General features: G+C 37.7%; 1 protein-coding gene across 4 annotated transcripts in view; it reads left to right on the top strand.

Annotated features, from left to right (window-relative positions):
- The window catches only part of suclg2 (succinate-CoA ligase GDP-forming subunit beta), a 130,634-nt gene extending 122,364 nt beyond the window's left edge, over positions 1-8,270 (top strand). For 2 of the 4 annotated variants that reach the window (XR_009064358.1, XM_057845423.1), the window contains 2 exons: positions 2,129-2,275; positions 6,862-8,270. Coding sequence is in view for 3 of the 4 variants with exons in the window: in XM_057845423.1 (XP_057701406.1) it covers positions 2,129-2,241 (113 nt within the window). In the remaining variant the exon portion in view is untranslated. Of the gene's footprint in view, positions 1-2,128; positions 2,678-6,861 lie in introns of those variants that run through there. The other 2 variants (XM_057845422.1, XM_057845421.1) reach the window with 1 other exon arrangement.
- The last annotated feature ends 4,472 nt before the right edge of the window (positions 8,271-12,742 follow it).

Here is a 12,742-nt window from a genome sequence, read left to right as displayed (position 1 = left end):
CCACTGACAACCAAACATGCTCGACCAACCGTTTTGAAGCTTGATAATATTTATTTAACTTGCTAAGATAAACATTCAGTTGAAAAAAAATAGATTGAATAGTTTTATGTTTGACAATTCAACACAAACAGCAGCTATGGTCATAGGCGTTTTTGGCCTTCACACATACTATGGTCAAAACATGTTATATACAGTGCAAAATAGTGAGAATTTTTCAAAAATATATATTATCCAACACAAAAAGGGTTTGGAGGATATCTCTTTGTGAAGTTAGGTATTGTACCCGTCACCTTACCAAAGGTATACCAGTATATGTACATGCAATCAAGCTTCTCGAACACACATCTATATAAAAATTGAAAAGATTCATAGTGAAGAAAAAATAACAAACATTGAAAAAAAAGTATTTTCAAAAATATTGACAAGTAGTTCAGTTCAATTCAAATTTTTTTAGGCATGCGACCCAAGTTTTTTTTTTTTTTTTTTTTTTTTTTTTTTTTTTTTTTTTTTTGCGCACTCAATAAAGTTTTGTTTTTGAACATGTCACTAAGCTGCGTCACATACAAAATCACACAGCCTACTCATCCGCGGTTTGCGCGCTGTTGTCACTTCTACTCGCCGAGACGCCGACTGATCCAAAGAAAACAATGACAAATACAGCTCATCCTATTCCTTTAGTTGATGAAATAATGTGTTAGCTTGCGCTAACTTTAGTTTTCGATTCATTCTGCACGTTTCAAAGTCAGTCGCTCAAACCAACCGGTCGTTGCTTGCGTCGCATGCCTCCCTTTCATTAGTTGGCGCCTCGTTCGGAAATTTATTCAAAATGATCACATTCGGTTCGTCCTTCTTGTCATCAGAACGGCTATTGGGATATGTAGTCTTTTGTGCTGCTTTCGGTTTTGAAAAAGGACACGAAATGATGGAAATATGGAGATAGATACATGGTCCATGCAGCGTTTTAATGCATATTTGTGAGTGCAATAAAACTATAAAACTCAAATGACATTATCTCCCGTTTTTCTTGGTCGATTGACTTCAAATAAAAACTGGTGTGGACATCAACTTCCGTACTTTCAAACGAGAGCAACCAGGGGCACGTGGGTGACGTAATTACAGCGTTACGAGGCTTCAAAGATGATATGCGTAAACGTGTCGCATCCGACACGTTCGGTGTTAAAGGGTTAAAAAGCTCTTTGTTTTGTGATGGAAGCCATGTTGGATTTTGTATCTATACACAATAGCGTAGCTTTACATTCTAAAAATCAGTTAATTTTCGGCCAACTGCCCATTTTCTGCATGCTCTCAAGTATTACGTTTCTGATGTGAAAATTCCGCGATTCATTAGCTCTTTTGAAAATTATGTCAAAATTGCACTAACTAAAAAAGAATTGAAGTCACTATTTTGGCCAAAAACTTATATAATATGTTAACTCATTCAATCCCAGCCATTTTCACCAGAGCAAGGCCCTTCGCTCCCGGTCATTTTACTGGATTTTGACTGATTTTGCAAGGCCCACAGAAAATTCTGTTCTATTGCTATATAAACATGGAACCACCAAAAGAAAGATTATACTCTCTTCTTTCAGCAGAAAAAAAAGTAAGTTCATATATATTTTCCATTCTTTAGAAACCAGCATTAGAAAATAGCTTAGTTTGAGCAATTTTCCAATTTCTGATGAAAAAACAGAAAATGAGCTTTTTGTAAATGCATACATTTCTAACATAACTTTGACTTTAACATAGCTATTTTTTGCTTTATTTACATCCCAAACATTTGAATAATGTTTTCCTTTTACAAACTATCATAAAGAACAAGACAAATAGAGCTTTTGATATCAAAATAACAATTTATTTACACTTGACGCAGAGATGACACAGTTGTCGCCGAGATGACGCTGTTGTCGCCGCGTCAGCCTGTCTCATAAAAATTGATTTTTTTTTCTCTGCGGGGTCTGCTCGGCGAGCCCGCTGCACTGGTGGTCCCAGTTGTTCTTCTCGGTCGTCCAGCGCCTGGCATCCCGGGCGTCCTCTCGGTTGTTCTTGTTTGAATTTGCCTCTTTAGGCGGAGGTCTGCTCTCTCTGAGTGCACCTCTAGTTTCTTATTGTATCTTCATGTGCCTTTTAGGGACAAACGTGCAAGAGGCCAAAAGGATCCTGAGCGAGAGTGGCCTGCCCATCACGGCCGCAGATAACCTGGACGACGCTGCCAAGAAAGCGGTGGCCGCCATCAAGAAGTAGAAAAGTCCAATCTATCTTCCTCAAGAACCTCCAGGTGGCCTTACTAACTGTCTGTGTTATTTTGTAGTCACAGACATGACCTTAGACTAAAAGCTCTTTGGCCTGTATTTTTTTTTGGGGGGGGTACAAAAGCTGCCATCACCACTACAGATCATCAGCTGGTTTATGAGCTACTGAAGTATAGAGCCAGTCATTTCTTCTCCCTTGTGCTGATTTACTGCCAATGTTTCTTTTTGGCACCTCTCTCGCTGTCATTAATTACTCTGCAAATGAATTGCTTCTCATTTCACATCAAGTAAGTCGGCGCAAAATGATCTTAAGAACAGATAAGAAGGAGCCCTAACATTCCACTTTCAAAGACATATTGTTTTGCTCTCCTCGGTTATATTGTAACACTTTTGTGGGTATTTAATTAAAAAAGTCTTTTTGGTGCAGGTGCTTTGTTAAGAGTCATTCTAGGAAACAATTGATCACTTTCATCTTTGATAGAGGTCAGATGCAAGCAATACCATTGTGATAATTTAGTGCCGATGGGCTTAATCAAAGACAACACTACAGCATGCAGCCAATGCAAGGCCATTTTCAATTCTTTTCGTCTCCATTATTGCATCCGTCCATTCTATGCCTTATCTGTGTCTCTCACATCAAGTGCACAAAACTTAGGAGTGCTGTGAATTTTTTTTACATCATGTATTATTTGAGGGCTTATCTTTGCCTGAGTGGTGTACATTCAAGAACATTGTAAATTTCTGCCTAATCGTTTGTAAACAATCTCACCTTTTATTCAAGTATGTTGAAAAGACAACTTAAGATGTTATGATAATTCTAAAACCTTTGGAACTATAATTTTTAAAAAAATACTTCACGACAGTCCAAATAGGCTAAAATGACCAAAAATAAATGGAGCAAAATGTGTGAATATAATATGAATATACAGAGTGCCTGATTTCATTGAAAATTTGCATCTTATTTGTTGTTGGGGTTTTTTTTTTTTTTTTTTTGGGGGGGGGGGGGGTTTGTTTTATTTTTGCCATTTGGAAGCTATAAAACACAATCACAAATCAGTTTTCATTCATTTATTTGTTCGTACAAGCGAAATAAAAATCAACATGGTTTAATACACAACGGTCAGTGCTGCTTTTGGCTCTTAATTCAATGCATTATTCTTGATCGATGGTGTTTACACTTGTATACCAACACTGAGGCCAAACATATTGAAAAATACATGCATTTTATTTCACTCAATGAATGGAAAAAAATAGGTCATATAATTATGATTATGCAGCATCCCTCACTTTTAGCAATATAGACAAGTTTCCTGAGCCAAACATAGGGGGCACATTTCATGACATTTTCTGCTACGGACGTCCGATTTAGACAGAACAACATGTAGTGCGGTTGAAGTAAGCGGTGTGTAGACAAAGTTAAAACTGCAAAATCAAGCCAGAGGAACCCACGGAATCTCCCAAAATGTATTCAGCATGACGTAGATGAAGCTCGCGGACTTTCTGTGTTGCGCGTTTGTTCTTATCCCTTCGCTGATTGTTCGTAGACAAAATTCTAACAATCTGTGCAGCCTGTGTTAACATGAGGTGTAGATCGACATGCCGGACACTTGAGTGACCAGAATGAAGCGAATTTATAAATAATATTACAGTTGCCAAATGCATTAGGGCTGACACGGATTTTGTTGTTACAAGGAAATACTGCAAGGTATTGTTCATCTTGTTAGATTATATTTATAGTATTATGAGCTCATCACACATGTACATGTAAACACAAATAGTATGCCATTCTTTTTTTATTGCAGATATTGATCGCAATAAAACGTTTGGACAACATGATTCCATTTCTTCTTTTATTTAAAAACGATTGGGGCATGTGCAAAACAGGTCAATAAATCACAATATATAAAATTATTAGGGCTGTCAAAATTATCGCGTTAACGGGCGTTAATTAATTTTTTTAAATAATCCCGTTAAAAAATTTGACGCAATTAACGCACTTGGCCCAGCTCAGACAGATTTAAATGACAGAGGAATGAAAGGCCCACTTGTTAATTGTGTTTTGCGGAGTTTTGCTGCCCTCTGCTGGCGCTTGGGTGCGACTGATTTTATAGCGTAAGTAATTATTGCCATCTACAATGGCGGCCTACAAGTTTATTTTTTGATTGAAAATTTTACAAATTTTATTAAAACGAAAACATTAAGAGAGGTTTTAATATAAAATTTCTATAACTTGTACTAACATTTTTCATAAAGAACTACAAGTCTTTCTATCCATGGATCACTTTAACACAATGTTAATAATGTTAATGCCATCTTGTTGATTTATTGTTTTAATAAACAAATACAGTCCTTAAGTACCGCATGCTGAATATATATATATCCATCTTGCGTCTTATCTTTCCATTCCAACAATAATTTACAGAAAAATATGGCATATTATATAGATGGTTTGAATTGCGATTAATTACGATTAATTAATTTTTAAGCTGTAATTAACTCGATTAAAATTTTTAATCATTTGACAGCCCTAAAAATTATTAGAAAAATATTAATAAAGATGGAGCATAAATCGAGCCTTCTATCATCAAAGTAGAAAGCACGTAGTCGCAATATATGTCTGTCAACGTACAGTAAGTGTTGTTTTGAGACACATTAAGTTGTCTTCTCTTGCCTAACAGCTTTTTTCACCTATAAACAAATGAACAAAAACTTATAACACTTGCAAAATTGCATTTAGGGTAAGAAACCCATGCACAGTGTATCACAAAGGTGAGTACACCCTTCGCGTTTCTGCAGATATTTAAGGATATCTTTTCATGGGACAACACTGACAAAATGACACTTTGACACAATGAAAAGTAGTCTGTGTGCAGCTTATATAATAGAGCTGATTCATTTTCCCCTCAAAATAACTCAAAATATAGTCATTAATATCTAAACCCCTGGCAACAAAAGTGAGTACACCGCATGGGAACTACGTACGTCCCTAAATGTCCAAATTGAGTACTGCTTGTCATTTTCCCTCCAAAATGTCGTGTGACTCGCTACAGGAGTGCTGTCAGCATTGCTGCAGAGATTGCACTTGTACTTGTAGTTCCGCTTCCCAGGACACAAGCGTGGAGCTGTCACGTAATGTAGCATAAGTGCACCTTGCTCCGCGTGCATTCATAAATGAAGCAGGATGCATTTTAACCTGACTGAGACCCACAACTTTTGAGTGCACCAGAGTTCGTTTGTTTGATCTGACTAGAGTTCGGATGCGCATTCACGTTTACAAAATAAAGCTGACTATCTGAGAAAAAGAACTCTTGTCAGTTTAAAAAGGATCAAACAGTGCTAGTGTGAGAGAGTGCCCTAAAATGTTGAATTAAAACTACCATAATTGTAGTCCAGTTTATTTAAAATGTTGCGTTCAAGCAACAGAACTGAAGTTTAGTTAAGTGAAAAAGTTGATTTTTTTTTGGGGGGGGGGGGGTTTAGTTCCGCTCTGAGATACCCAAGATTGTCCGATATGCATGTGTGATACATTGTTGGAAAGCTTAAAATGTCAATTTTCTGGGGGTAGAAAAATTTGAACAGGAGGGCTTTTTTTTTTTTTTTAATGTTTTTTAAACAGCAAAACCCTATCTGGAGGTGAGAGCGCGCGAGAGCAGAATTACAGACACCATGACTTTAACAAGGTATTTTTGCGTACTTACCTTTTTTCGATCCAAAAACTCCATGTAGCATGTATCACTGAGTGTCAAGACACAGCTGTGAATGGCCACAGCTGGATTTTTGGGGGATTTTATGGGTGAAACATGGTAATATAACAGACATCAAGGAGTGGTTGAGATTTTCTTTTTCATATATTTCCCATTTTAAACGTTTTTTTTTTTTTTTTTCAAATTTTCTTTGTCTGGATCGATTATCTAACATATCGGACAAAATGCGACAGTAACAAAGAAACTACAACTGAGCAATAGTTATGAGGTAGCTATCCGTGACTTTTTTATAGACACCATTTTTTTCATTGTGATATCATTTTTTAAAGAGTTTAAATCATGCGAGTGAATAATTTTTTTAAGTCGTTTTTTTTTTTTTTTTTTTTACGAAATATTAGACATCAATTAATTATTCTAAGCTAAAAATGACAGACATTGTGAATAATAAATATAATTAATTACCTTCGTTATGTGCGACGTCTGTAAACGGGTTTCCAGGGTAAAACGGACAAATTAAAAATAGTTATGGGGCTTAATGCGCCATGAATCTGCTATGGCAGAATATGGACATATTGTTCTATCAAACACAACAGCTGTTTTGGCTTAAAATACAGCAGTTTCTTTTAAAGAGGAGTGCAAGAACAGAAACTGCGTTTTCAGTCTTGTCTGTGTTTTCCGCTATATACATAGTGTGTGTATTGTGAGTTTGTGGTCCCATTTATATATATATATGCATACTCCTGGAAATGTTCTAGTACAGGGGGCCTTGATAGAGTTGACTGAGTCAGACACCCTGACTGTGTGATATATTACTGTATATGTCAATTAAATCTGAGAGATGTATAACTTTCTTAAAACCAAACATCCAGAAGGTTGCTCAACTACCTGAAACTTGTTTTCCTTTTCAGGTGCAATACAGTGACCTTACAGTAAACGTGATACCCAGCTTGGAAACTACTTTGGAAGTCAAAGTGAAAAGTAAGAACGGACCTAATCTATTAATCAGGTTTTAATTTCCATCACCCCTATCGAAGAGTCAACTAAAGACGCAAACTTGGGGATGTGTGGGGCTCATTGAGCTTCCCTCATACCTGCCAGGCAAGCCGTAGAAATAGACTGAAGGGTTCAATAATTGCCTTATTTCATGCTCTTGGCTGCGTGTCAGAAACCTCTCCGCTGATGGATTGGAAAGAGGAATTTAAGGCTTGTTAAAGCAGCCTTCTCGGGTCCTGATATTGTTTAATTCAGTGTCAAGCTGGAGGTCACAATGAAATGTGCACACTGATTTACTGGGCAAAATTAGTACCGCTCCATCATATAAATATAGATGAGGGTAAAGAAGCTTTGGAGGTCAGCCTGGAGACGTCTGTCAAGTCGCCTTTTAAGTGCACTAAATACTTTGTAGGTGGGGCAAAGGGGTGTTGCTTTCAATAACCCTTAGAGCAAAGGCTGCTCGTCTAATTAAGCTATAATGCCGAGGCACTTTAATTTTCCTTGGTGGCTTACTTGCTTCATTTTGCTTTGTGAAAATTTGTGTTGTGCTGAAGAAACGATATGAGAACAATAAGCTGCTGTGTTGGGGTTCATACATCTGTCACAGAGCACTCTATGAACTCACTGGCTGCCATTGACTGCACCTGATGTCCAGTCCATTTTGACTGGGAGAAGCTGTCTAGCACTGTGAAGGAATTCATATATTTTCCTTTATTTACTGTTTGACTGTTTGTATTACTCTAACACCCCCAAAGCAAAGTAAATAGAATTCAAATCATAGTTTAAGAAAACAAGTAGAATATATTTGAAGTATTAGTAGTTGGACTTGGAGTGATTGGAATTTGCAGCGCCAAGACAACGGGCAGATTAGGGCGGTAACAACTACAGGATGCCTGCTGACTACGGAAGCCCAACGCGTGCGTCATGTAGCTGACTGAGCGAGATTGACGTTGATGGAGCGAGACAAGCAGAGGGTTGGCAAAGGCATCTAGAAGCCCCCGTCTGGAGCACCAAATCCCACCATCAGCTCTTCTAGTAACCAACAATAGACAGTCATGAACAATGAAAGGATATCCTCTCCTCACACAAAGAACATCTGATAACAGAGGAACCAGCGACTGAGAAATTGGCACTCAGCACTCACGTGACGCTCTCCTGTCCAATCCACAACAGACAATAGCCCTAAACAACGCCCAAACACCTTTCTTTTGGACCATAGACCGCCTTACCAGAGCCTTTAAAAGACTACAGTGTATCACAAAAGTGAGTACACACTTCTCAATCATTTCTGCAGATATTTAAGTATATCATTTCATGGGACAACACTGACAAAATAACACTTTGACACAATGAAAAGTAGTCTGTGTGCAGCTTATATAATAGAGTGGATTTATTTTCCCTTCAAATATAGCCATTAATATCTAAACCCCTGGCAACAGAAGTGAGTACACCGCATGGGAACTACTTACATCCCTAACTGTCCAAACTGAGTACTGCTTGTCATTTTCCCTCCAAAATGTCATGTGACTCGTTACAGGAGTGCTGTCAGCATTCCTGCAGAGATTGAAGAGGTGGTGGGTCAGCCTGTTAGTGCTCAGACCATACGCCGTACTCCACATCAAATTGGTGTGCATGGCTGTCACCCCAGGTGGAAGCCTCTTCTGAAGACGGTATACAAGAAAGCCCGCAAACAGTTTGTTGAAGACATGTCAACAAACCACATGGATTACTGGAACCACGTCCTATGGTCTGATGAGACGAAAATTAATTTGTTTGGTTCTGATGGTCTCAAGCATGTGTGGCGGTGACCAGGTGAGGAGTACAAAGATAAGTGTGTCAAGCATGATGGTGAGAATGACCCCACCCCCCCACCTCTTCATTCTCTGACGCAATGCTGACTGCACTCCTGTAATGAGTCACATGACATTTTAGAGGGAAAATGACAAGCAGTACTCAATTTGGACATTTAGGGATGTACGTAGTTCCCATGCGGTGTACTCACTTTTGTTGCCAGGGGTTTAGGAATTAATGGCTATATTTTGAGTTATTTTGAGGGGAAAATAAATTAACTCTATTATATAATGTGCACACAGACTACTTTTCATTGTGTCAAAGTGTTGTTTTGTCAGTGTTGTTCCATGAAAAGATATACTTAAATATCAAAATATCGCAAAAATGCAAGGGGTGTACTCACTTTTGTGATTCACTGTAAATGTTTAACTGATAGCTGTCATTTTTCTCGGGAATCTTTTGTTGACCCTTAATCCAGCTTTCCTCTTCGTCAGGGTCTGTTTGCTGTTTTTGCCTTGCTGTCTGATTGCTGTCGACTTGGAATAAATTGTCAACTTGTGTTTTGAAGCCTTTTTCGGGCTTTCAAAATGGAGTCAGTGTAAGGGGTTAGAACTAAGGTGAATGCGCGGAGTTTGGCCTTTTGGCCAGGTTGTTGGATTTGCGCCAGGGCGGTTAGGCTGGCGTGATTCGGGCAATCTGGCTAAAAGGTCAAATTCCAAGAACTGTCAATTTCACTGAAACAACAGCCAATCCTCATAGATTAAATTAACCGTACATCCATTGTTGTCAGAGGAATACAATGAGTTAAATATTATGACAAATAATTAATAAACCCACTTTAGAATGTTATTGCAGGCCATGACAAGGTGTATTTCTATGTTTATTCATTTTAATTCATTTTGTTTTGATTAACATTTTATTAATGTATAATTATATTTATTCATTGATTGAATGGTTTAATTGAACATGGTTATTAAAAATAAAGGGATTACATTACAATATTTTCCATATACAGGGTGATTAAAAAAGAATGTGCCAAAATCATCACACATTTATTCATTTTTAAAGCATTGAAATAGACCGAATTAGCGGTCAGTTGATACTCTTTACACATAAATAAATTATACTAATAATAACTTACAACTTATATGCTTATGTACGTAAAGCATGAAATAAAAAATTGAAGTTATATACAATACTTTTATCCAGCTAGTTTTTTGTTGTTGTTTTTTTTCTAAAACACTGCAATGGCTTTGGCACATTCTTATAAATCACCCTGTGTATTGAATTGATTTGAATACACAACATTTCATAACAGCCTCACAGGCCACAAAAAACATGTTAACATCATGTTATATACATATATATAGTTATTATTATCACTATTACTACTATTATTATTGTTTTTTCTTTCTCTTTTATCGTATTTCTTTTATAACTGCTCTAATTAAAAATCAGACAGTCACTTTGGTATTTTGTATAATTATAAATTTACAAATAATACAAGTTGATAGCGATAAGACATCCAATTCATTTAAACCAGAAAAACTGGCTTAAATAAGGGCTGTGTAAGGGTTAAAAAAATAATTAAAAAATATATTTGTGCATGAGTGTAAAAGAAAATTATTTCGTTTTCATTTGTATTTTCAATGTACATTTTTATTAGAAAAAAAGGAAGGACTGAAAAAATGAAACGCGTTTTTTTTTTTTAATTGAAAAAGGGGAACAAAAATACTCATTTTCCCACGTTTATTTTCTGATTTATTCATATATCTTTTAATAAAAACCAAAAAGGAAAAAAAGGTATATATTCTTTTTATATCAATTTTTAAAACCACTCTCATTTTTTTGAATTTTTAACTAAAGGAAAATAAAAACAATAAATATTCTTTGAGTTCTGTAATTCACAATCTTTCATTGAGGACAACAGAACCTGTATTTACAATTTATTTTGAGGAGAAATATCAAGTCAATGCACGTGATTTACTTTCGAGGGCCACACTAAATTATGTTATGGGTATAAATATGGTTTGCTCCAGTGACTGATGGGCTAAGTGAAAAGATAAGAAAAAGTAAAGGATGATTTTCAAATTCCTGAGCGAGCAAAGTGAGTGTTCGATATTGAAAATGAATATTGACTCTGAATATAGCGGCGTACCATGACAGCGCCTGGGACACAAGGTGAAAACAAGAGATTGTCACGGCAAAAATGAAGATTGTTGCGGCGCGATGATGATTATTACCTTCTTAAACCTGCCTAAATCTCACTCAAATTCCCCTGGCTGTCAAAAGTAAATCGATTCCAAGTCCTTCAGTTATGGACATCTGCTTACAACAGTTTTGGAAAGAAGCATGGAATCAACACATACTCATTCCTCAATTTGGCCCTTTTTCTTTGCTGCACTGTGTGACTTTCCTTGACTGTAAACAACCAGTTTGTATGAATACATTGAATACGCCCACTGAGTGGTCAACAACAGGATAAAAAAAGGAACATATTGAGCAAAACTATGTCACTGACAGACAGTAAATAAGAAACATATGCGTTTTGTAGCACTACAGTGTTTTGTTTTGTTTGTTTGTTTGTTGTTTTTTTTTTTTTAATTGACCTATTTGTATGAGTTCTTTCTTTTGATCATTTTGTCAATTTGAAATGCTTCATCAAGGTAAACATGGTTACCTTGCAGTAAACTGAAAAATTCTGAACTCGGTTCTACAGAGACATCATGGGGAAAAAAAGTTTGAAAAATGTCTGTATCTGAGTGAGACTTGTGGCCATCAGCGGCTTCTGTGTGAGAGTGTTCATTGTGTTTTTAAAAGCTCATTTAATGCGTCCTCTGAAAGGCAAACGCTTCTGATTAAAAATGACCCAGATGACAGGATTGAGTTTGGAAGCACTTCATAATTTGGTTCTCCAGTTGTCCTCGTGGAATGCACTACATCTGCTCATTCGCCCCGTGTTAAGTCATACTTAACTAGAAGAATAAAAACACGATTACGACAAGCAGAGACAATTTATTTTGTATTTGTGTATATTGTATTGATGTGTAGGTGAGGGTGCGAACTGTGGACTCATCCGAGCCATGTTTGTGTGTACATAGTGAAGGTGACTTTGACACTTAACAGCGATAACGGTAACATTCCCTCTAACATCTCATATTAAAATGGAATAAATTAAACCGGCGTGTGCGTGCGTGTCGGGTGCAATCGCAGTCAATGACTCGGTCGACAGCACGAGCCGGTCGGGAAAGTGGTCTGTCGCCTGTGATTTTGCCAGTGACAAGCGGAATACAGTTATGCTCTATTTCACACACAGACCTACTACCTAACACAAGATGCAAGATTTACGCACATAAACAACTATATCCAAGATAATCTTGCGAAAATCTACGTTTATGTCTGCATTTGCTCTTTATGGCAAAATATGACGAGGTGTTACTCTGGCTTCACCTGAGGTCAGGTACATTTCCGCGAAAGGGTAAAGTAGAAATACTTGGAATTTGTTTGGTGGTAATTGGTATGAGCTGAATGTAACAAGATGACTAATTGTGTGAACTTTGGCGTGTGTTCTTTGACCTCCTGAGGTTTGTTTTCGCTGAGGCACACACTCGTTAAGTAGTCCCCCTCAAGGGCAAATGAGCAACTGTGATTTTCATTAATAGAGTGAAAATAATAAATTCCTCTAGAAATATTTTTGTCTGTTTATTTTTGCCAGTTGACTTATTGGGTGAAGGCCGGTTGATGGGTGTGCGGGTGGCCCGGGGACCACCCTGTATCCCGGGGAGGGGGGGGGGGGGGCGATGGCTCCTTTGCTGGACTGCGGGAGGAGGGATGGGCTGTGTTGAACCCCCCAACCCCCCAAGGCTGGCTGGGTGGGGGCCGTGGCCCTGAGTTGGCGTTCGCGTGGTGTCTCCGCTCGTCTGCATGTCTGTCGCGCGCTTGGTGGGGCTCGCGTGCGGCTGGATGTGATAGGGCGCGCTCGGGTGGTCCCGGTTCCGGGAGTGG

The sequence above is a fragment of the Corythoichthys intestinalis genome, chromosome 9 (genome assembly GCF_030265065.1).
Source record: "Corythoichthys intestinalis isolate RoL2023-P3 chromosome 9, ASM3026506v1, whole genome shotgun sequence".
NCBI classification, from domain to species: Eukaryota; Metazoa; Chordata; class Actinopteri; order Syngnathiformes; family Syngnathidae; genus Corythoichthys; species Corythoichthys intestinalis.
The sequence above is the reverse complement of the archived record's forward strand: the minus strand, read 5'-3'. Positions and strand labels throughout refer to the sequence as shown.